A 24,226-nucleotide genomic window follows, 5' to 3' on the forward strand; every position below is an offset into this window, starting at 1 on the left:
ATGTTTATACAATTACTTAGAAATGAATGTTTATACAATTACTTAGAAATGAATGTTTATACAATTACTTAGAAATGAATGTTTACCCTGGACTTAAGCCACAGTTTTATCCAGTAACCTAAGTCATCCACATGCCTTGGATCAGAGTATATCAACAGCAAGAAAAGATAGAATTTTTTTTTGTATTCCATACAAATTCACATAGGCAATTTAAATCCTCTGAGTATTAGAGAGATGTTCTTACAAGGGCAGAAGGGCTCGGAACACTGCACTGCTCACAACTGAGCCAATTCCTTGTGGTAATTGGTGAACACCATCCACACGGTCATGTTTGGGCCGCATTGTTTAGACAGCAGGGATTAGGATCCAAGCAGACAGCTCAGCTACATTCCCCACTTAAGTCCCAGCTATTCTTTGGGGGAATTTAAGGCTTCCGGTATAAATCTAATTTGATTCAAACCACAGCCACACTTCTGAATAAGCTTTTTGAAAGAGCAGAGACAGTGGATTGCTTCTCGGCCTCTCCACCCTTCTTTGCACAGTAGTTCAAAACAGAATTAAAGCACAACAGATCTTTTCCCTTACTTTTCATGAAAATCCCTGGGCAATTCATCTTACCAAATTGAAGAGACAAGGGGACATGGGATTTGTTGGGAAAAGAGTCAGGAGATGAGGAGACAACATGTGTAGGCAATTATGTGTCTGCCCCAAGCTGCTGCTGGATCATTTCCTGGTAACATTCATAGTACCGGAAGCCCTGGGTTACAAACATACGCCTTATTGTCATACCACTTGTCCAAGTGGCACTTGTCCTTTTATGCTATATTACTCTCTTTGAAACGACTGCACGGACCCCCATGTTCTTCACCACAGTCACCTTGACTTGCTGCACATTCAGCTTTGGCATCATTGGAACTACTCAGAGCTTTTTCTTGCACGAAAGTGAAAACCATACATGCTCTTCCTGCCTACCTACAAATGCAACTCAAAGAAACACTAAGGGACAGTGTGGGAGCTGGGAACTGCTTGCAGTGAAAATGGGTGGGACAGGTTGGAAGATCACTCAGCAGCCACTGACAGAACAGAGGAGGAGCTCACTTACCTGACAAACTGACTGAATAAGGCTGTTGTGTTGCGGATGATCCGAGCAGCCTGGGACTCCTCACGTTGGCATCTCTGCAGGGTTAATCCATCATCCGTGTGGCCTTCCTGGTGGAGTATGACCTACCGTGGGGCACGGGACACCACCAGACCCACGTTAGACATGGCCCCACAGCTGAGCAGTCAACACTTCCCTCAGGGGCTCCCTCTGACGCCTTTTCCCAACGAGGCTCCCCTGGTGCCATTTTGAAAATGGGACACTAAAGTCATTTTGCCCAAATGCCGTATTACTGAGACATGAATCATTCCCATGGCATGGTGCTTTGCTGAAAAGGAAATTTTATGCACCACGGTGGTAAGAATTTTCTTGGGCCCAGTTGGGTAATTTGATGTGATGGAAACATGCTTTATAATAAATGTTTCTCTTAAAATGAACTTAAAACCATACCCTTGGAGATGGGAAAAGTCACTCTGCTCAGAGCCGATTTCTCCAGAGAAGACTGTGGGTGAGGAAAGACAACTAAAAGCCAACCTCTCTTCGGGGATTAGGTTTGGGTTTCTCTACTGAACTGCAGCTACATTAGGTTAGAGAATGGCAGAATTTGAGGAGCACCTCAGGGTACTGCTGTGCACACCAGGGGGCTGAAGCAGTGGGCTTGAGAATATGAACTCTGCCTTCACATCAGCTGAGCTTGGATCAGTTGGGTGACTTTGGTCACCTTAATCCTTGTCTTTGCCTCCACTTCACTCCCTGCAGATAGATTTCTTTTAGCTGACTGTCAAGAGGAATAGCATTTGCACAACATGCTTCCAGGAACAGGTGCTCAATAAGGGGAAATATCTTACGGAGGTCATCTAAACCAGTTATCTAGAGACGAAACCGTTTACTGATCCCCAGGATTTAATAACATTTTGGGGTCGGGCTAGATTTGGTGTGGAGTTCACAGCAGAGCTTTGTCCCTCGGAAGGTCCCAGCCTATATGAATGTTAATTAGGCCAGTTTGAACTTATGACTGACTCAAATTCCTAGAGATAATGTCCTCTTGATGGAATTCATTGAAGGGAGAATACTTATAGGTCTTGAAAGTCAAGGTACGTAAATAGGATACAGGATTTCAAAACCATTAGAATTATGATATTTGATTTATTCAATTTCCGACATAAAGGAACTTATTTTCCTTTCCATGTGAACATATCCTTTCATTCCATCCTTCTGAAAAGCATGTCCACATATAACAAATACACACGGGATGGAGAAACTGGCTGGGAAAGACTTAAGCTTGTTTTTTGGAAGAGAAAAAGGAAACTGTATCCTATCTCTGCACTGCAACTGAAGAGAGCTATGATGCTTCTGCTGCCATGTGGTTCACCAACTGTCACGAAACATTACTTGGTCAAAATTTCCCAGCAACTGGTTAACAATGTTGTGTTAGGATCTGGCAATACATTTGCCACTAGGTTTTCTTTGGCCTCGGTCCCAGGTTTCTGGTTGCTGAAGACCAAAATTCTTAGGTTTTGTTTGTTCAGATAACACATTCAGACCAGCTAGCAAAACAAGAAAGTAATGAGAACTGGGGAGAAGGCATTTGTTTGGCTTTTTTATTATGAGCCCTATGGATTGCCACAGCTCAATTCCTCGGGCCTTTGACTCCAGGGGGAGTCCTGCACATCCCCAGCTTTGGGCAGCTCAAGAGTGGAAAGGAACCTCCCAAGATGGGGAGAAAGGGGAAAGCTTCCCATAAGGTTATATGTATGTTACAGTTGTGTCAATAAAGAACTGCTGCTCTCTAACCCATGGCCACTGAGTCAATTCCAACTCACAATGACCCCAGAGGGTTTCTGAGGCTGTGAGTCTTTATGGGAGCAGACACTCTCACTTTCTCTCCCATGGGGCAGCTGGTTGGTTTGAACTGCTGACCTTACAACTAACAGCCCAACACGCATCCAACAAGGCCACCAGGGCGCCTCCTTTTCTATGAGGCACATTAGCATTGATCCGGCTAATCACTGGGCTTATGGTCTACCAGTTTCTCTAGGGTCCTAATTGGTTTGCTTCATAAAATGAGGAACACAGATTTGGACAGACTTTGTACTTTTAGAGGGGAACTTAAGCTATTCCTCAAGAAATGGGGTAACATGGTCCCGCTCCAAACAGCATGAGACCATAGAGAGTGGTTTTGGAAGCATGTCCCCCCAAATTCACACCTTCCCAAATTTACACACATGCTGGCAGCTAAACAAGTCAGTGTGCCATCGTCCTGGAAGAGGCAGGCAAGGACAAGCCCTACTCCACAGTGAGTTCTAGAGTTTTCCAAGTAGAGAGGACCCTCAGAGTGGCCCCCACCCAGAGTCAAGAGTCAAGACACACAATTCCACCATCTATACATGACATCAGTACCTTCTTTCAAAGTCAGGCCCTGTGGCATTTCATTTAGAACAATACTTTCCTGATGGCCAGTGTCCGCTCCTCCCTGACTAACAGAACAGAGTTAGACGGATTTTCTTGGGGTGTTGCCATGGCCACTCCCTTAAAAACAAAAACAAAACAAATCCCACCCAAACCCCAAAGCTCCTCTGGTTTTGTGTACACAAACACTGTCACTTCTCTCAAAAGCCTCCCCATCCTTCCAGGCTCCATTCAATGCCATGTTTTCTGAATGTTTCCAGTACTTTTACACTCCCTTTGAATACACTGTGGTGCCCAGTTCATTGCACCATGGCTATTGATTGATTTGTCTCACCCTTTCAACTAGCTACAAGTATCTTAGAACTGGAGATTCTTCATTACTGTGCTTGATTGTTTCTTATGTGGATCAATACATTAATTAAGAGACCTGTTTCAAACAGCATGGCTCTTCTACTTTCAAGAAGGTTGTGAGTGCCAGTTTTGAGGACAAAGCATATCTCAGGGTTCTGCCCATATCTGGCCAAGATTTGGGGAAAGGAGTTTTGTCTGTCCAGAAGACCCAGAAGATTGTGCATGTACGACTGAGCAATATTTTATTTGTGATGGGAGACACTCCTTAGTACAACAGTCCTGCCTTCTCTTCAAACTTTCCTTCAAACTTAGTAATAAGCCCCTGTGATTGTCATGAGAAAATCTATCAGGATAACTTCTTTGAGATTCCCCACAAAGAGCATCCATAACCTTCTGATCTGACCTCTGTATCTTAAACTTAACTGGCATAATAGATTCCCTTAGAGGCTACTCTTTTGATTAGATCCTGTTGTCTTAATAATGTTGGCAAATCCAGGACCTATTCTTGGTTGAGATTCATTCCATATGATCCTCAGTAACTTCAGTCTTGCTGATAAGACCAATAGAAAGGGCAGCTCTTTGAATGAACGGATCTTCACACAATTTTTTGACACCGTCCAACCAAATACTTGCTAAGGGCAAGATAGTCACTAAAAATGGAAAATGACCAATTATGTGAGATATTAACTTCAATAGCCACCACATCAGTGGTAATCCCAGGGGCGTCTTCTGCCAGTTTCTGGACTTCAGCCAGTTTCTTTCTTTTCTCTCCCAGCTTATCTTTGAGGTATTTCTGATTTTCCACTTAAAAACTGTTATTTTAAGTTGGGCACCATTCCCATAAACTTGTTGAAAAACTTCCATAATTTCTGACAATGTCCACTTGAGTTTTGTTAAAATTTTGACGTTAGCCCTGCTCTCAAAATAATCTCTTCAAGGGTTGTTTTTAAAAGGCGTCTTTTAAAAGACAAATATAAATCTATTACTGTAATTAGTGATACAGATGATTTACTAATATAAATGTATTAAGCATGTCTCCATTAAACATGTCTCGAACCATCCACTATCATGGAGACAAGTTCAAGCGGGATGTATTGGGATAAACCTGCCTGTGCGAGAACTGGAATTCAAGCTGTACTGCCTTGTGGACTTACTCTTGCATTGCCTTACTCTCAGTTACCAACACCTTTCTTACATGACTAGCATTTGGAAAGCTCTTGAAAGGTTCTGGAAAAATAAAATGCAAACGTAATGGATTTTCCTCATGAACTTGTTGAAGCCCCCTCACATATCTGAACAATATCTAAAGATAGCGCCCCCTAAGGCCTTCTTCTGGGACTCCTAGACCCCCCAGATTTCTTTTGTAAGATTTCCCCAAGAGAAAGCATCAAATTCTTGGCACCTCCTTTCTGGTTCCTATCAAAAGAAACACTACTAAGGACCCTGACTTTGGAGTGAAAAAGAGGCTGCACGTATCTAGGCTAGTTTCCCAACAAAGCGGGCTCTGGTAGAGCACACAATGCTGCATGAATTCTCGGCGGATTCTCTCTCTGTATCATACCCTCCTCCTACCTATTTGTTTCTACAAGTGTGTCGCAATGTGGAGCTTCTCTGGAGAGATCTCTGTGGTCTCTCCATTATGAAATTTGCACAAGAACTAAATTATCCAATTATATCCAGGGAGTCATATGCTAATCCCCAAACAGCAGATCCACCCAAAGTCATTTAGATCAGGTTGTGGAGTGCTCTGAATGAATCCTTTCCACTCTACTTCCCTCTCTTTGCCTCTCGTTTCGGAGATTTGCCAGCTATTCCACTGGATTTCACACTTACTATGGGGGTAAAACAACCACTCTGGGCTGATGACGTAACAGTAGAACTGGGCGCAGTGTGCCACAGAATACCTAGACTAGTAAGACGCAAACATATCCTCATGTCCACTTGATTCTCACACTACTATCTCCTGCCAGTTGATTCCACCTCAGGGTAAGACAATTCCAGAAACCCTTTATGACCTCTCACCTTTCGCTTTAGAGGTCCAAGGCGAGATGTTTTGGCATCCTGGGCTTTGTAGGTCACCCACAAACTGCTGGCTATATGCTGGACAAAGCAGACAGAGTCTCCATACTTAATTTCTGGAACTCCCATGCCTTCTATATCTCGTTTGTGACTGGAATCCAATTTCTCCTTGGTCTCCTAGTTTACAGAAAGGAAACAAATGCAGGGATGTCTGATTGAATAGAACTCAATATGAAAAACATACCACCTAGGTGGAGTTTGTAAGCCAGAGAACCAACTACCCAAATACTCATGGTGTATTTTGTCTAAGCCAGCATTTCAGAAAGACTTGCTCCATCTGCTGTTCCTTGTAGAATTGATGGGTTTAAACTTAGGGCTACCTTAGTGATTATATAAATCCATGGAGCAAGAGGGGAACTGGAAGGGCCTGTCTTCTGTTCAATTTATGTAGCCATCTTTTCTACTTTTCTCATCCTATCTTAGGACAAATAACCCTCAATGAACCAACTGATGTATCTCCAGCAAACAGTATTTTCCATTATTTTTAATGGATATCCTATATAAATACCAAGACAAAGCTTTGAATATACATTAACCCAAACTCACTGCCATCCAGTCGGTTTCCAGCTGTAGTGACTTAAACAGCAGAGAACTTCCCCTGCGGGCTTTTGCTGCTGTAAATCTCTGTGGGAGCAGAACATCTCATCATTCTCCCCCCACAGAGGGCATGGGGGAGGGGGGCGGTTACACACACTGCATTGGTGGTTAGCAGCCCGGCATGCAACACATTCCTCCACCAGTCTGTCTGGAATATATATCCACCTTGTATGTATCTCTTGTGGAAATCAGGGGACACTCTGAGCAGGTAGGGGCCTTTGTGCCTTAAGTCAAAGGCAGGACATTGAGTATTCATTTCTTAAGGGCCCCTTACATCGCCTCTAATATTTTATGCTGCACAAGGGCTTCACTCTTCAATTACTAGCCTTTCACTGCATCTACTCTCAAGTGTGGAAAGGAAGCTATTGCGCATCAGGTCTATCCTTGGTGACAACATAAAGTGCCTGTCCCACAGTGTGTCCCCAAGTAGACACCTGAAGCATGGTGACTTTGCCCCTTTCTCCACCATCAAGATCTGTGTCTGGCTCTGCTGAATGACTCCACTTTCGTTCCATTTCTTCTCTACATCTTGTATTAAATAGCTCATTTATAAAAGCTGTACGCTAGGGAGCATTTTGAATTGATTACAGAATTAAAAATGCAGCATGCTGTTCACTGCCTGTGACAACGCTCCTCCTACTCCTAATGATGGAAAACCAGTAGCACATGGATTACTTACTTACCATGCCTAAGTCAATGTATTCAATTATTTACACATATTAACTCTTCATAGTGGTTTCTAATGTAGTTACAAATATTATGGCAGCTCTACAGGTGAGGAAAGGATGGATATAAAAGGAAGTAATTTGCCGTGAGTTATGGAAAAAGTAATAAAAGCGCCAGAATTTAAGTCTAGTATGTTCAGCTCCTCATCTTTCTCCTGTGGAGTGGCTGCTGGCTTCGAACTGCTGACGTTGCAGCTAGAAATCCAATGAGTAACCCACTATGCCACCAAGAAAACAAAAGGCCATTTAAAAAGCCGGAAAGAAAGAAAATATGAGAGTGGACTTCAAAGGAAACGGAAACTCGCTCTTAATCATTGAGCACATGGAAGAAATGATTAAGTCAAAGAGATTAACAGAAAATTTCAAAGGGCAGCTCAAGAAGACAGAGTAAAATATTATAGTCAGATGTACAAGCACCTAGAGTTAGAAAACTGAAAATAAAGAACCGGCTCAGCGTATCTTGAGCTGAAAGAACTCAGCAAAGTACTGAATGATGCAGGAAGCATCAAAAGGAAGAAAGAATCCACAGAGTCACTGTCCCCAAAGAACTAGTCAACATGCAGTCATTTTGAGAGGTAGTATATGAGCAAAACACAATAAGATTGTGCACTGAAAGCATTAGCCCAAACCAAGGCTCCAGAACTTGATGGTCTACCAGGTGTTCAAACAGTTGATGAAGCACTGGATGCACTGACTGGTCTATGGCAAGATATATGCAAGACAGCTACGTGGCTGTCTGGAAGAGATGTATCTTTGTACCCCTACCAAAGAAAGATGACCCAACAGGATGTCAAAATTATAGAACCACATCACTGATATCACATGCAAGTACAATTTTGCTGAATCTCAGGCAACAATGGCTGTAGCAGTTCATTAACTGGGAGCTGACAGAGGTTTGAGCTGGATTCAAAAGAGGATTTGGAACAGGGGATGTCACTGCTGAAGTCAGATGGATCCTGGCTGAAAGCAGAGGATACCACAAAGATGTTTACTTGTGCTGCATTGACTATGCCAAGGTATGCAACTCTGTGGCTCATAACCAACTAAGGATAGTCTTGGGAAGAATGAGAATTCCAGAATAGTTCAGTGTGCGCATGTGGAACCTTTGTGTGGACCAAGAGGTAATAGTTTAAAGAGAACAAAGGAACTTTGTTTAAAATCAGGAAAGGTGTGCATTGGTTGTATCCTCTTTGCCATACTTATTCAACCGGTATACTGAGTCAACACTCAGAAAATCTGGGTTATATGAAGAAGAATGTGGTATCAGGATTGGAGGAAACTTTTTCGCAACCTGTGCTATGCAGATGATACAACCTTGCATGCTAAAAGTGAGGACTTGAAGCCCATGCTGATGAAGATCAAGGATCACAGCCTTCAGTGTCAATAACAACTCAGTGTAAAGAAAACAGCATCCTCACAACTGGACCAAGAGGTAACATCATGATAACTGGAATAAAGATTGAACTCATCAAGGAATTTGTCTTGCGTTGATCCATATAATCAATACTCGTGCAAGCAGCAATCAAGAGATCAAACAATGCACTGAATTGGGTATATCTGCTGCACAAGGCTTCTTTAAAATTTTGAAAAGGAGGATGCTACTTTGAGAACTAAGGTGTGCCTGACCCAAGTCATGGTCTTTTCAGTTGCCTCAGTGCTACCTCAATAGCTACTGACAACAGCACCAAACGTGTGCTCAAAACTAACAGTTGTGAGGGTCGTGCAGGGCCAGGTGGCGTTTTGTTGGGTTGTTTATCTCTGCTGCTCCTTACTACCTTGAAATCCCTCTCACCCATCACAGCCTGCTCCCCTGTCACCTTCTCCAAATAGGCAGAATTAGTTCCTCCTGTTATATATATATTTTTAGCACAGTCATTTCTCTACTGAGCACTAAACACAACGTAATATAAAGGTGTTGACGTATATTCCATGTTTTCTTAACTGCAAAGCACCAAATAACACAGACCATACTTCAAGTACTTAGGAAAATCCAGCACATTGCAGTTACTACAGATCAAGAAAAATTGAGTAACTTTTCTTTGTAAAAAAATTTTTCATGTCAGGTCTTTTATCTTCCTCAATCATTCATAAAAGCAAAATTAGCTATCCTGCACTAATTTACAGGATATTTAAATTTTGATCCAAGTTGATACACTAAGAAAATTCTTTTTCATTTAAATGTGTGTTGGCATTGCCTAGATTATGAAACAAGACTTACTTTTCCAAATGAACACTTCAAGTGGGAAATTTTCTTATAAAAGCCAGCAGGCAAATAAAATTTGATATACTAGAATTTTGTAATAGGCAATTGATGAAGACAGCATTTCTTATGCAAAACAGTGCTTTCATCTCAGATACATTCATAGCCCTGTAGACATTAAGGCCTGTAACAGTGTTAAAAAGATTTTAAGTCATAACCTCATCTCTAATCATAGCTAATAGAGTGAAATAAAAATAGCGTAATTATTTACCACCATGAAATATGACTATACTAGTCTCTTGATTAAGCACTCTAGGCATTTCAAACCAAGAGGTGCATCTGGAAGCTTAAAAAACCCTATAGGACAGTGCTACCTCAATAGCTACTGACAACAGCACCAAACACGTTGCTCTGGCAGTGCTCGTGGTTAAACTAGAGCATGCTCCCAGACCACCAATGGGCATGGTCATTCCTTTAGCTTCACTCTTTTCAGGTCTTGGCACATCGTTTTACCAAAAGAAAGCCAGTATTAGGATGTGCTACAGTCACTGAAATACAGGGCTCATTCTTCGTGATAGAGTTGGAACCCTGGCTAAGTGCTTGACTGCTTGCTGCGAGGTCGGCCATGGGAACCCACAGCTGCTCGCAGGCAGGACAAAAAGGTGGCGGTCTGCTTTTGTCAAGACTGACAGCCTTCCCCTGGTAATGGCTGTGGGGCCCGGTCAATGTCACCCCACAGCAACCCCGTGTGAGGGAGTCCAACTACCCCAGAGAGTTGGTTGCATGGGCTGTAATCTTTACCAGAGCAGATTGGCAAAGTCTTTCAACCAAACAGCCATGACAGCCTCCAACAGCTGATTTTTCAGCTAGTAGTTGAGCGTGTAACCACGGTGCCATCAAGGTTCCTCAGTCACTTCAGTGGCTGCTTTTCTAATTTAAAGAACAGTAGCAACAAAATAAAACATAGCAACAGAGCCAAGACGCTAACCCAGTCCCAATCTAGGAAGGGGACGTTAGGAAAGAAAAGACACAGAGCAGCAGAGAAGCCGGGTTTGAAAGGCAGCAGACATTCGAGCATGGGAGCTCATGCTGTAAATTTCCACTCTTCATTTCCACTGGGAAGGTGGCCCAGAAGCACTTATCCTATTGGTAGAAATGGAGCCTTGCCCAGGTAGGGCTAATCCAATGACTCCCTTTTAATAACTCTCAAGTTCCTACACAACACAATGTTCATTTCTACAGTTCTTATATGCTATAAGCAAATTAGATCATGAATGGGTGAATCGCTATGCATCAAACTCTCTCTTCTTCTGGGCTTTTGCTCACATGACGCTGTCTGCTTGAGATCCCCATCTCAACTCTGCAGCGTTCCATGTCAACCATCGGGCATTCCCAGCTCTGTTTCCGGAGGGCCCATCTTGTCTATTCTCATAGCATTGAGATCCACCGTCTCAAGGCTCTTTATCCTCCTCCTCCATAGGAAGGCTGTTAGCACATTTCCTGCCCCCCTTCCAGAGTGAAAACTCTCTGATGGCAAGACTTGACTTGTTTGTTTTCAGAGTGGGCACATGCTTGGTTTAATAGAACAGTACGGAGGTCATTTGTTTTTGCTTTTAGATGGAGGGCATAATTCTCTATACCATTTATCTGTGTCAACTTTGGATCTTAGATGAGGAGTTAAAACCAAGAATGAACAAAGTGTCTGGCTTAGAGATGCTGAATGCTAGTTATCAATATGCCCTGCTTGCCTTAACGACGCTGCGACCATCATCATGTTGCTGTATTTAGCTGAGATGAACGAATTGCCCCTCTCCAGATCGATTTACAATTTTTAGGAGGAAAAGGAAGGGGACTAGAACTCATGTTTATTCAGTGCATACTTTGAGCGCAGTGCTTTAGGCCAAGGTCACCACTCGACTGTGTTGAGAACCTACAAAGTGACATGAATTATACGTCGTGGCACTTTACATTGTTTTTTTCTAAATCATTCAATACCCTCATTGTTTTTTATTTCTTCTACTTTACTGATAAAAACTGGTGCTTCGAGTTCCTAGCAATTGGCTCCAACTGGCAGCTAGAAAGTATGGTGCAGAATACAAAACATATGTAATTCCAAAGCCTATTTGTCATTTGAACATAATTAATTTATGGCTACTATTACCATTACCATAGTGAAATAATTAGTTATAACATTTCAGTTGCTTAAACACTATTTTCAAGCTGAATTTGCAAAGGGTATTCTATTCATTTATGAAAAAGTGGCTCTGGGTTCATACACATTAGAAGTCCTATATACAAACCAATATGGCAACTATGTGAATTGGTTGATATTCAGGTTTGGAAGAGGGAATAACAGCCTGAGGAGTCAGGAAGACAAGATACACATGTGATGTGTGTATCGGACAGAGAGGGGAGAAAACGGTGGGATATGGAAGGTTTGGTCTTCTAGTAAGATGGACAGCGTGCGGCATGCAGGGCAATGGAAGTTCAGGAAAAGAAACATTATTATCCTACAGGTTTCTCTTTCTCAAATCTACAATGTCAACAGAATCTAACAGAAAGTAAGCTCTGGACAAATTCTTCTAGGAATTGGAGTGAAGATAGGAAAAACACCTTTGAGCTTTCTAATAAAAGGACAGTAAACATAGGAACATGTTGAACTCTAATTAGGATAGCATTTTGCTCCCTGCCCCAAATGCTCATGGAATCACTGGAATCCCCCTGGGAAAGGCTAATGTGGGTAATGGAAAGCTATTAAGAAATATAAGCTAGCGATCATCCCGGGTTGCATCTCAGAATCATCATCCTGGCAGTGGTGTGAATACTAGACTGACAGAAGCAAGACTGGAGTTGGGTAAATTATAGGTGGCCGGATTAGCATCTAGCACTATATCGAACAGAATAGGTCCAAATTCATTTTATTGGGTAGAGCAAACTTTTTGACTATTCAGCACAATTAAACTACTTCTGTCCACAGGAATCAAGAATGTACCTTTCCAATAGACTTTAGACTTTAAAACTGTTACAGAGGATAAGTTGATGTAGAAAGATGTAGCCCCCCCACCCCCTGCCCTTTCTTGGAAGCTGGCTGAGCCATCAAGGAAGTCATGGTTAGTCTACTTCTTACTAGGGGTCTCTAGAAAAATCGTTTGTGGGTTCATTTCTACAAAAGCACCTTCTCTCCATCAATTACTGATCAGAATTACATGTCTTAGGGTGCCATAAAGAAATGTCCACTGCACGACACTGCTAGGCGCCTGGCCAGACTGGAGGGCAGTGCAAGGCTGGGAGGACAGGAAGACCACCGCATGGGCAGCAAGCTGAGGGCAGCTGAACTCCCCTGCCTTGTTAGGGAAAGCACATTTCCTCAGTAGCAGTTACTGTGCTGGAGCGTCTTCCTACCTATCTCATTTCATGCCTCCACCACTCCTTTGAGAGAAGTCGTTCTATTGGTGCCGTGGGTTACACATTCACTGCAAGAGGAGCGTTCCACCCAAGATGCTTCTAAGGAGACAGACGAGACTCTCTGTTCCTGTGAAGAATTACAGCCTTGGAAACTCACTGTATGGGCAGTTCTGCTCTGCCCATTAGGGTTGCTATGAGTTGAAAATAAGTTGTTCTTTTAATTCCCATTTTATAGTTAAAGAAATAGCCTGGTCACATTAAACAACTTTTCTTCTTCTTCAAAATGCAGCATTAAGACTGGATATCAAAAGGCAGAATTAGGCTTTAAACTAAAAAATTCACGTTCAAACCTTGGACTTTGAAGACCAACCTCAAAACCCATGATATTCCTAGAAGGCTTCTCGATGTTGTCTGCTCTTCACAATAAAAAATGTGGGAAAACACATTATCTTAATTTTAAAAATACTTAATATTCAGTACATGGCGTTTAAAGTGAAACCATGGTAAATAGAATTGCCCCTAGAAGATACAAATGCAGCATATCAGTTCTCTGCCCTGTTCCTTCTTTTGCGCCATCACCTCCCCGTACCTCACTGACGATTTGATGAGGAAACATAAAAACGATGAACAAAGGGACTAGCATGAAGAGTCCTACTCCCATGATAATGTTTTCATAGACATGACACAACGCATCATGAGCCCAGCTGCCACCTTGTGGGATGGGGTCACCATATGGTCTTTTGATAATTGAGAAGACATACAAATCTAAACCCAAATCTACTGCCACTGAGTCTATTCTGAGTTAGGGTGATCTTGTAGGACAGAGTAGAACTTCTCCTTGGGGTTTCAATATCATGGAAGCCAACTCTCATCTTTCTCCTCAGGAAGTGGGGGGGGGGAGATGTACGGGGGGTGCTCCAAGTACCAACCTCTGGGTTTATAGTTGAATGCTGCACCCAACGTGTCCAGGTTCCCGACAGGACAGGAGGCAGCACAAACCACAGGGATGCGCCCACACCTAGTTCTTAGGGCTGCTGGCTTTTGAAAGGCAGGAAGTAAAGTCATGTTTGGTCAAGGACACAGGGCATAAATAGGTATATGATCAATGTTTACACCACTGAATTTAATGTTTTATACGTCGAGGACAATTTTCTCCTGATTAAGAACAGTAACAGCGTGATGCTCCTATATAACAGGTGAGATCTGAGATGCCATCTCAATCATTCCAGGCATATTGTACAGACATTTCAAAGAGAAATAACATCTGCTGCTACATGTAGCAAAGCTCATTTTCAGTGTTTTGATTCCCTTTCCCCTGGAATGAACTCAGGGTTGTGAAGTGTCATCGAGACCCAGAACCTAAATAGACAGGAGGACCAGACCAGAGTCAGTCTCACATTATCTGACAGCCCCTGAAAACCCAGTCCACAGATATTTGACTGAGCTGTCAAAATAAAACGAATCCCTTTCATTTAATTTTTACAGAGATGGTGATCTGATAAGAAAGTGATTATGCAATGATGACAAAATACTTCTATGATGATGATGATGGTTAAAATGAAATGAGTTTCACTGTTTCAGGGTATGACCACGTTTATGTATTACTTCAATAAAACAGTTTCCAAAGTTACCACTTACACCTTGTGATAGATGCTCAAAACAAAACTCATCCTCATTGTCCTTGGATCTATGCTGACTCAGAGATGCAGTAGGACAGGGTAGAACTACCTCTGTGAGTTTCATAGTCTAGCACTCCTAGCACTCTGTATGGGAGTAGAAAGCCCCGTCTTTATCCTATGGAGGGGCTGGTGATTTTGAACTGCTGACCTTGCAGATGGAAGTCCAACTCGTAATCACTGGGGTAGGAAAAAAAGGTGTAGGGTGTGTGTGTGTGTGTGTGTGTGTGTGTGTGTGTGTGTGTGTGTGAGAGAGAGAGAGAGAGAGAGAGATAGAGAGATTGATTGATTGATTGATTTTGACTGAGATTGGGAAGCTCTTGGCCCAGAGACTGATGGCTATGAGGAAACAAGGGCCTACTGGAACATAGATGGGAGAGGTTCCATGCTGTAAAGAGGTATTTGAAGGTTTTCTAGAAGTATAAGGAGTTAAATAACAAGGATTTTGAAGGGGAAAAGATATTTTCAACACCAATCTAGTGTGAGAATCTAGTGTGCCCTGTTTAGATCAATACAGGTATTTACTATGATGGAATTTAAGTCAACCACAAGTGGAGTGGCAACACTTATGGTGGAAGGACAGGCAAGAATCTTTTACAACTGACATTAAAGAAGGTGCATTCTTGGTTCAAGAACAAGAACTGTGTTCAAGTGGACGGAACTCAAGGCCAGGTTCAAGTGACTTCCAAGCCATGTTCTATACCACACATCTTCCAGAGTAAAGGGATAAGTTGTGCTTCTGTATCTCCATGGCAGCAGTGCCTCTCACATCGCCATGATGACTTGGGCCATCTTGCTGCAAGAGGACAAAGCTCTTTGACCAAGATCACATTCTGCTCATTGTTGTTTTTATGTACTTTGCCCAAAGCCCACAGTTGGACTCCACCAGCACCAATCCCAGGCCAGTAACAGCAGCTGGTCTATGTAATTGGTCACCCTCCAGCCAGGTGCAGCCATACCTCCTTCTGATCGTGCACACGTAGGGTTCACAGGGACCACCCGCCATCATTCTTTTAAGACCAGGCTCACGATGTTCCCACACACCTTCAGATTTCCCATGGGAACACCAGCATCACCAAATGGCTCACAGCCCAGCCCATCACAGAGGGTGTGGCTGAAGTCAACACATTATTCCTCCTAGGGACCTCTCTGCAGATACGGAGAGGACCAGATGGACCCCCGTTCACCAAGACCACTGCTCTCTGTTCTCCACCTCCCAGACTCCCATCAACTCCTCCCAACTTTTGCACCACCCACCACACCTGGGTCCTTGACATGCTATTCAGGGCAAAGATGTGCTACCACGTATCTCCATCACAAAACACCTGTGATGTGTGGCTCACACCAATGACTGTGTCCTGCTTGTTGAAAAACAGAGCCACACATCTTTTCTACTACGTGATGCCATATTTCCAAAGAAGAGATGCAACAAGAGATCAAATTTAAGCAGGAGACTGCACCAAGCAAAGCAAGGAGAGAATTTTTAAGGGGGAAATCAGGAGACCCTGAGTGAAATTAAGGCATTCCTTGTCTCCTTTCCCAACAGCTGTTTGGGAGGTGGATGGAGAGTTGTATGTTCCCAACTTCTTCCTTTTTGCAACTTTGGGGTCTAAGATGCCAAATGCCCCACCCACACAAAGTACCAAGCAAGCCCAGGGTCCCTGCATTTTGGCTGCCATGGGGCCTGGGTCATTTTAAGGTCACAACTTTTCGCGTGGAGTTAGATGGGCAGGGTACTGCTGTACGGAGGGTTATGTAAAGCCTCAACCACAGTGACTCCAAAGAAATGTCCCCACACTGCCAGCGGCACAGGGACAGTGTGACTCACGGGTGACTTTTCAACCAGCTCTGCTCTGCCAGTGGCCCCGGGGTACCATTATGTCTCTCCACCCTCAGCTCCCTGGCTCCCTGGGTGTGGAAATGGGGGAACTTGGGGAGATCAGAAATGGGCCTTTGGAGGATCAAGTGAATTTGTTGGCCAGAAATGGTGCCAAGCGGAAAGGGTGTGGGGCAGGCTCTCCGGGGCTCTGAGCTGTTCTATGTTCCTCCAGAGACCAAGCAAGGCATCACGCTGAGCCGGCTCCACCACATGAGCCTAGAGATGAGAGAGAAGGGAGGCATCCCGCAGAACAGGACCCTGCCAGCTTTCTGCAAAGCCGCAGGGCTCCTGGGCTGCCATTTGAGAAGCCCCTCTTGAAATAGCACCGACAGTGTCATTGTTCTGCTCCAGGGCAGCACATCCGCAGTGGGCTAGAGAACGGTATAAGGAAGTCACATCAGCAAAGGACCAAGCTCACGTTCGGAGAAAGGCCCTCCCTTGGTCAGTAGCCATGGCTTACCACGGCTTCCTACCTTCCCACAACGCCCTCCATCTCCTGCACATACCCACGTTGTCTTTGATGGAAGAACTGGGTCTTGCCTGCCATGCTCTTTAGGATTCTTCAGTTGTGTTCTTTCTCATATTCTTTTAGTATGTTGCTCTGCCCTTAACTACTTCCTGGAAGCCACAATGCTTTATTACATAGATATCAATTTGAATTTAGAATCTCCTTTGTACAGAGGGGCCTAAAAAATGGTGGTGGTGGGTGGGGTGAGGGCAAAATGAAGGAGATGAACGCTGAAGACCAGATGCCACAACATTAGCTGATACTTCATGGGAAGAGAAACAGGTGGAAGGTGACACGTGAGGAGAGCTTACAGGAGATATACGCTCCCTTATTTGAAATGTCTGAAATGCAAGTGTGGGAAAAACCATGTTCAAGTAGTAGAGGGTAGCTCTGGGGAGAAAAAAAAAACATAGGCCAAAGGGATGGGCCTCCTGAAATGGCCACAGGTGAGAGAGGAGGGGGCTCATCAAACAAGGGCAGGGTGGTAAGACCGGTCCACTCTGACAGGTTACAGAGCATCCATGCCCATACAAAACTCAGCTGCCAGTCTCCCACCTAGCCCCACCTGCACAGAATCAACAATGACCCTTCACTGAAACCGTGTTGAGAACACAGATCAAGGTCGTGTCCAGAAAAGAGCAAAGAAAAATGAAAAGAGCTGACACGCCGCAGGAATTTCTCAGTTATTCTCTGAGAGCAGACTCCCCCAAACTGTGTACGTCTGGACAGCACTCTCCCTGTGCTTGGATGAGCTTTCCAGAGCAAGCGCGACGTGACAGCGCATCCACTGCCCCTCAGAAGCCGGTCAGCATGCAATTCTAACGTCCGAAGAGACCCAGCTGACTGCAGTCAGACTCTGGCCGAGACATCAGAGAACGGGCATGACAAAACATCCTTGTCTAGATATGCATTCACTGGTGAAGCCACGCATCTGGGCTTAACCAAATCACCATGATATTCACTCTTTAAAAATTTTTTTCCCCCAAAAAAATGTTGCTAAGGGTTTATTTCTAACAAGAGGAAAAATAAAATTAACACAGGTTTCCATCGGAACCAAGTTTCTTGTTTTGCCTTTTTTTCTTTTGAACAAATTAATTACACACCAACGATCGTCTTTTATTATAACAGGAACCCAGGAGGAGGAAAGGAGACACCAGAGAGAGGGAGGGAGGGAGGCAGCGGTTGTGAGGACAAGCACCAAAGCTTTCTTCAGATTACAGGGAGCTCTGTTTCAACTCCCCATCTAAAGTCTTTTAAATAAAACAAACCCACAACCAACTGTGAACACAGTTATGTGACATGTCCTCCCCCTGGGTGGACAGTCCAGGGCAGGGAGAAGAGGGAGAGGGAAGTCACTCTCAATGAGCACTGCAGATGGGCCCGAGAGAGCCAAGAGCCCTGGGAACAAGAGACGGTCAAGGGAAAGGGTGAGCAAGTCGCTGAATAATACAAATAGCTGCAAGAGAGTGCCCTGCCCAGACGCAGAATTGAGGCTTTTCTCTCCAGTTTTCTCCTTGATGTACATGTAGGGAATGAACCCTACTAGCACCAAGGGTCAAGCATGGAACAGTTAACGGAAGGTTAGTGTCCTCTAGGACAGACGTGGAGGATCAGTTTCCATAAGGAGCACCGTAGAGAAAGCCCTACAGGCCAGCCCTACTGTCACCGAGTCACCTGCAATAAAAATGACCCCATGCACCCAACACAGCAACAGCAGCAGCACTGAGACACATGCCTTCACGTTGTCATCCCTTCATAGGAGTGACATGTGTACTTCTTCTTCATACAAAGTAGATGTCATTAAAATAAAACAATGTTCTCCATTTGCCTCCAAGCAGCAGCACCCATTCCAGTGATATAGTTTCTAAGGTTTTCCATCTTCCTCTTCCTCTTCCTCTTCCTGAAGCCCTCAACGTTCATCCAAGGAACACAATCCTCTATGAATTTCATTCAAGAAATCCAAAGAGGAGCCAGTGGTTTCCAATTGACTTTTATTCCTCTCAGATTTCTTTGCAGTCACAGTTCCACAGGGGAGTTTCTGCACATTCACTTTCACCACAGGGACGAAGCCCCTTCACGACACCTTACCTTTGATGCCCGGAAAGAGAAGGCTGTGGACTTGGTGTCTGCCTTTCCTCGATCTTGCAGCAGGAGGCCCTGGTCCTCCGTCAAGGCCAGGTAGTGGCCTGTGGTGAGATGCCGGAGTCGGAAAGCCTGGCCCCATCTGATGTTGCTGCCACTCCAGCTGGACAAGGGAAGTGAATGAGCATTTAGGTTTGCATAAAACAACCCTGATTTTCAATATTTAGCCTGTGCATTTCAACCCCTAAGGGACAGGCTTCATGATTTCATGTCTGTCTAAAACTCAGCATGCATTTATTTTTTTAGTACTTTTCTGATCCTCCCTTAAGGACAGGACTAATGACCATAATCCTGAGGGCAAGTCCGTTCTGGTTTAAATGTCACTAAGAGTTCCATGTTTCCAAAATTTCCTTCATTCCACTGAAGTGTCCTGATGCAAACGACTACAAAAAGAATGAGAAGCTTGCTTTTCAAAGATGAACTTTAAAATTTTTAAAAATTTTTCCATCAGACCCCTTCCCTCTGTAGTGCTACCTGAACACAAACAATTTCACCTTTAGGAGAAATAGCAAAAATAATTGTGCCATTTAACACCTGCCAAAGAGGTGCAGATAATCATCCCAGGATCCATAAAAATGTATTATGGTTAGTATTATGTTCAAAGGTGATAAGTCATATGGGGTAAAAAGCTGAGAAGGATAATGGGTTGAGATCAGGGAGATCCCATGCTGAATGCCAATCTTTGTCAGGGGCTTCTTCAAAGACTGGCATTCACTAAAAGTCACAGTTAGCTTATAGGATAAACATTAGCCACTGAACATGAACACCCTGGAGTACATTTTTTTTAAGTTAGAATAAAAATTTTAAGAGAGGTACATATCAAAAATTTGAGTGATTTTCTACTTTATCTAAATTTTTGGATCACCACTAAATTTAAATCACATTAATAAAATATTTACTTTTTGTGTTTAGATAATAGTTTTTCCAATTCAGTTGGCTTATTGCCCTCTTTTCAGAAAAATCCCCATTACTCAGTAACCCCCTAGCACTTGAAAAGTTTTGTACTGTAGTTCATAATCCAGAATACAGTACAGGTACCTACTTTTGAAATCCCCATCATTCCAATGTTCACAGTGGGCAGTATTGCCCACTTTGGGAAAAGGAAATGAGCAACCAGCCCTAACTAGAACTATATACACATACCTAGGATCATTTTTTACAATACTCCTTAGGCAAAAGGTAAGCCCTGATATTCTGTGTGTTTTGCTTCCAGAATTTGAACAAGGCTGGAAAGAGAATGCAAATGCTAAAGCCAGAACAATATCTAGATGCAGCAGCGAGTGAGCAGAATGTGCACATACAGCTTCAGTTTTCAGGAAGTCACAGACATTTCAAAGAATAGTTCAGAAGGTTTGCCGGATCTGGACTGAGGAACTTTTGAGAATTAGCCAGATGATGGGGAACAAAGGAAATACCTAAGAGAATGGACTGTCCTGGCAAAAAAGTAAAAATATTGGAAAGAGAGCACTACCCAAACCCTTCATTACCTTATCCGAAGGGGTTCCACTCTCCACAAGGACCTGGCTCGTGCCCCAGCTCCGCCAGCTTCATAGAATATCCTCCTGAGAGCAGAGTGGGAGAGAAGCTGTTTTAGCTATAACTTGGATCAGCACTAGGCAGAGAACAGCTCCCTGAAGGGCCTGCTCCTGCCCCAAGGTTCTTCCAAGTTCTCAGTCAGCAAAACAAAGCCCCCTCTATTTTGGTCTCATTTTCTTAAGCGGAATAGCATCTTCTAAAGAACTGCTTGTCTGTCTGTCTGACACACACGGGAAAATGCAGAACTCCAGGAAAGTGTACAGTACAGTAAGTGTACAGTGTACATTAAGTGGGGGTGAGGGGTGGATGGCTGTTTCCACAAATCAGACTAGCCCAGTCCTCACCCTGAGATCTGATACAGAGGTTTTACAGTTCCTTCAGATTCAGCTCCTTGATGTTGTCTTGCACCCTTTAATAATGTACTTGTATTTTCAAAACTGAAGTTCAAGATAGTGCAAACTCATTTCTATTGTTCTAGGAAGCTTGGAACAAATCTTTCCGCCGAGTAGCTGTTGTGTTCACAGTTTTATTGGTGTACTGTTGTCTTCTGCATTGTGGATCATTTTTTGTGTGTTTTTAAAAGCCATTGTTTTAGTTTGGAGAAAATGAAAATTTGCAGAAAAGTTGAAACGCTAGCTCCCATCCACTCCTATTCCCTTTTCCCTAGTACTGCGTTACCTACATGGCCCTGGTACATTTGCCAGACCTGAAGACCCAGCAGTGGCTCAGGATCGTTAATGGAACTCCAGACTTCATTTTCATTGCACCAGTTTGCCCACTGATGTCTTCTGCCTTTTTCCTTTGGTCCTGGATACTGCACTGCATTTACAGTCATGATGTCTCTTATCTCCTCTGGTCTGTGACAATTTTTCAGTCTCTTCTTGCTTTCCATAACTGTGATAGTAATGAGGGTTATTGGTAGTTAGATATTTAGGAGCCTACCCTAGTACAGTGGTGGGTTATGTGTTGGGCAGCTAACCACAAGACAGCGGTTCAAATCCACTCACTGCTCCTTGGGAGAAAGATGAGGCTTTGTCTACTCCTCTAAAGAGTTACAGTCTTGGAAATCAACAGAAGCAGTTCTACCCTGCCCTGTGAGTCTCTATGAGTCTGTCTCCTTGATGGCGGTGAGTTAGATGTTTTATAAAATAGATCTGTCCAATGATTTTCTAATGATTCATAAGATCTGCACTTGGTAATTGGTAAAAGGTGGGGGGGACGGGGACAGATTTATCTGTAACACAGGGTCTGTGGAATCAAATGATTGTCCTTTAAGCTGGCCCCTAATCCTGGTAAAAATAAACCCAGCCAGTTCTTAAGAATCTTGTGACCCACTGACTGCAATTGAATTCTGTAATTTAAATCCCTACCTTCTCCATAGAGGGTTAATACTTGTATACATCACAACTGAATCACTCAAGCTCTACAAGAAGCAGTCTGGACTTTCAGGAAATTAACGGAAGTAAGGATTAAATATGTACCTTTTATGTTTCCTTTTGCAAAAGAAATGCAATTGTGTGTGGGCTCTGGAGTAAAATAGATGTGCGCTTGAAGCCTGTTAAGTTGTGCGTTTTAGGGTTAAGCTTCTTCAGTGCTCCAGGCTTTAGTTTTCCCATTTGTAAAATGAGTTTCAGGACACTTGCCTCACAGAATGGGTGTGTTCCATGTGCCTTTGTAAGCGATCAACCTGTGCATGCCCAAAAGATGCTCTTGGACGTGTAAAATACTCTGCGGTAGACTTAGCCACATTTTACTTCCATGCAGGTGAATGTTGATAAGCAAACAAAGTAAATGGCACAGCAACACAATGGAATATTAGCAGTGGGTAACTCTTGGGGATGGGGCTATAAAGACTACCTCTAAACCTTCTTCAAATGTACACATTAAGAGATATAAGCATTATGGAAGCAAGTCTCATGTTAAGAGTTATCACCCCAGGTATGTCTGGGCTAGACCTAGAATGATAATGACACCTTGTTGACCTTCTGGCCTCCCTGGAGAATTTGTTGAGCTCTCACTGCGCCTGCCCAGCAGTGAGGGCTAGAAGCACTTGAGGTGAGAGCTCACCTCAGGTCATGGAGGTGGCAGTATCTACTATGTAAGAACGAGGAGGTCACCTATTCCCAACATCCGGATGATTCTTGAAGGTTAGTCTTTCCCACCTGGGACGTTTTGGTGGTTTGTTCTCTCTAATTTCACAAGGTTACAGAAGGGGGAACCACCTGTTCTTTCTCTCTACAATAATTTGCAAAGGGGAGGGAAAGAGTGGGTGGTGAGCTGAGGTACTTTGAAAGCTTGGCTGTCAGCTTCGCCTTGGCTTCAGTAGGTTAAGTGGTTTATCCCAGGGTGCTTGACAAGCCGGAAGCAGAGCCAAGGATCAGCGCTCCGAATGCCAGATTGCTGATCATGGATTTCCACCCTGCGAGAGGCGGCTGGCTTTTTTGCCCAGCCTGGCTATTCTCAGGCTTTTAGTAGAGAGATTTCATTTCCCCCAGGAAGTTAGCACCATCACAAACAAATCACATGCGTGTTTTGGTGGCTGCTAGGCTCTTTCTCACGTTCTCCTTTTCCTCTTCCTTCATAACACCCCGGAATCCATTGCTCCAGGCCTGCTGGCCAGTGGTGAGGACGGAAGATGATGCTGAGGCTGACTGCTCACGTAAGCTAGCCATCACGTAGCACCCAGGAACTCTGCATGGGTGAGAAACTGGCTGACCCACCCTTCTGAGCATAGTCCAGGCTTGTGACTAGCCTTGCTATCAGGCAGAGCACGGTAAAGCAGATTATGGCTGATATAGTTAGGTTAAAATGTAATACCTTTTCATTTGATGTCCTATTTCATCTATTTTAAAGTTGTATTGTGTTCCTTTGATGACACACAGGATACAGAGTCTTTAGCAATAACTTCAGATCTGTGTTAAAATCCTGTGTCTCCTGGCTTTGACAACAGCTAATTCATGCAGGGGTCAATTAGAGGGGCACTCAAGGCCCTCTAATGTGGCCCTTGATTGCTATCACTAAAATGGGGGGTTTCGCTCTATAATTAATGTTACCAGGAGCTTCTAAACCTAGGATCAACCAAAGTAAATGAAGGAATAAAGAAGCATTGTAGAGGGCCTACGAAGATGCACTATTGTGTAGCTGTTCTGTAAGCAAATTCTACACTACGGTCATTTCTGTTTTACAATCTGGAACCTATGGTGGTAAGAAGGTTTACCAAATAACCACCCTACAGGTTCATCTGTGGCTCAACCCAAATGCAAACTCTTCAGTCTGAGCCAGAGGGATCTGGATGAAGCTATTGGCTTACCTGTGCTGGGCATCATTCTGGTCTGTAGATAGTATCGTCAAACACTCATCATGACCATGGAAAAGACGTACTACATGCCCACCAAGTAGGTATCCTATAAGACAATTACATTCAACTATGAATCAAGTAGAACTTTCGTACAGGAAACACTGTTTTATGTTACAAAGGGTAAATTTTTTATTTTTTAATCATTTTATTAGGGGCTCATACAACTCTTATCACAATCCATACATATATCAATTGTGTAAAGCACATTTGTACATTCATTGCCCTCATCATTCTCAAAACATTTGCTCTCCACTTAAGCCCC

The 24,226-nt window shown here is 43.5% G+C and overlaps 1 protein-coding gene across 1 annotated transcript in view; it reads right to left on the reverse strand.

Annotated features, from left to right (window-relative positions):
* The window catches only part of RYR3 (ryanodine receptor 3), a 437,519-nt gene that overhangs the window by 329,229 nt on the left and 84,064 nt on the right, over positions 1-24,226 (reverse strand). The window contains exons 8-12 of the mRNA XM_013007256.3: positions 23,917-24,010; positions 20,558-20,632; positions 19,017-19,173; positions 5,882-6,055; positions 1,103-1,224 (exon numbers count right to left, since the gene is read on the reverse strand). Coding sequence (XP_012862710.2) covers positions 1,103-1,224; positions 5,882-6,055; positions 19,017-19,173; positions 20,558-20,632; positions 23,917-24,010 — 622 coding nt within the window. The remainder of the gene's footprint in view (positions 1-1,102; positions 1,225-5,881; positions 6,056-19,016; positions 19,174-20,557; positions 20,633-23,916; positions 24,011-24,226) is intronic.

Source organism: Echinops telfairi, unplaced genomic scaffold (assembly GCF_000313985.2).
Source record: "Echinops telfairi isolate 266 unplaced genomic scaffold, ASM31398v2 ScPeMD7_18;HRSCAF=68, whole genome shotgun sequence".
NCBI classification, from domain to species: Eukaryota; Metazoa; Chordata; class Mammalia; order Afrosoricida; family Tenrecidae; genus Echinops; species Echinops telfairi.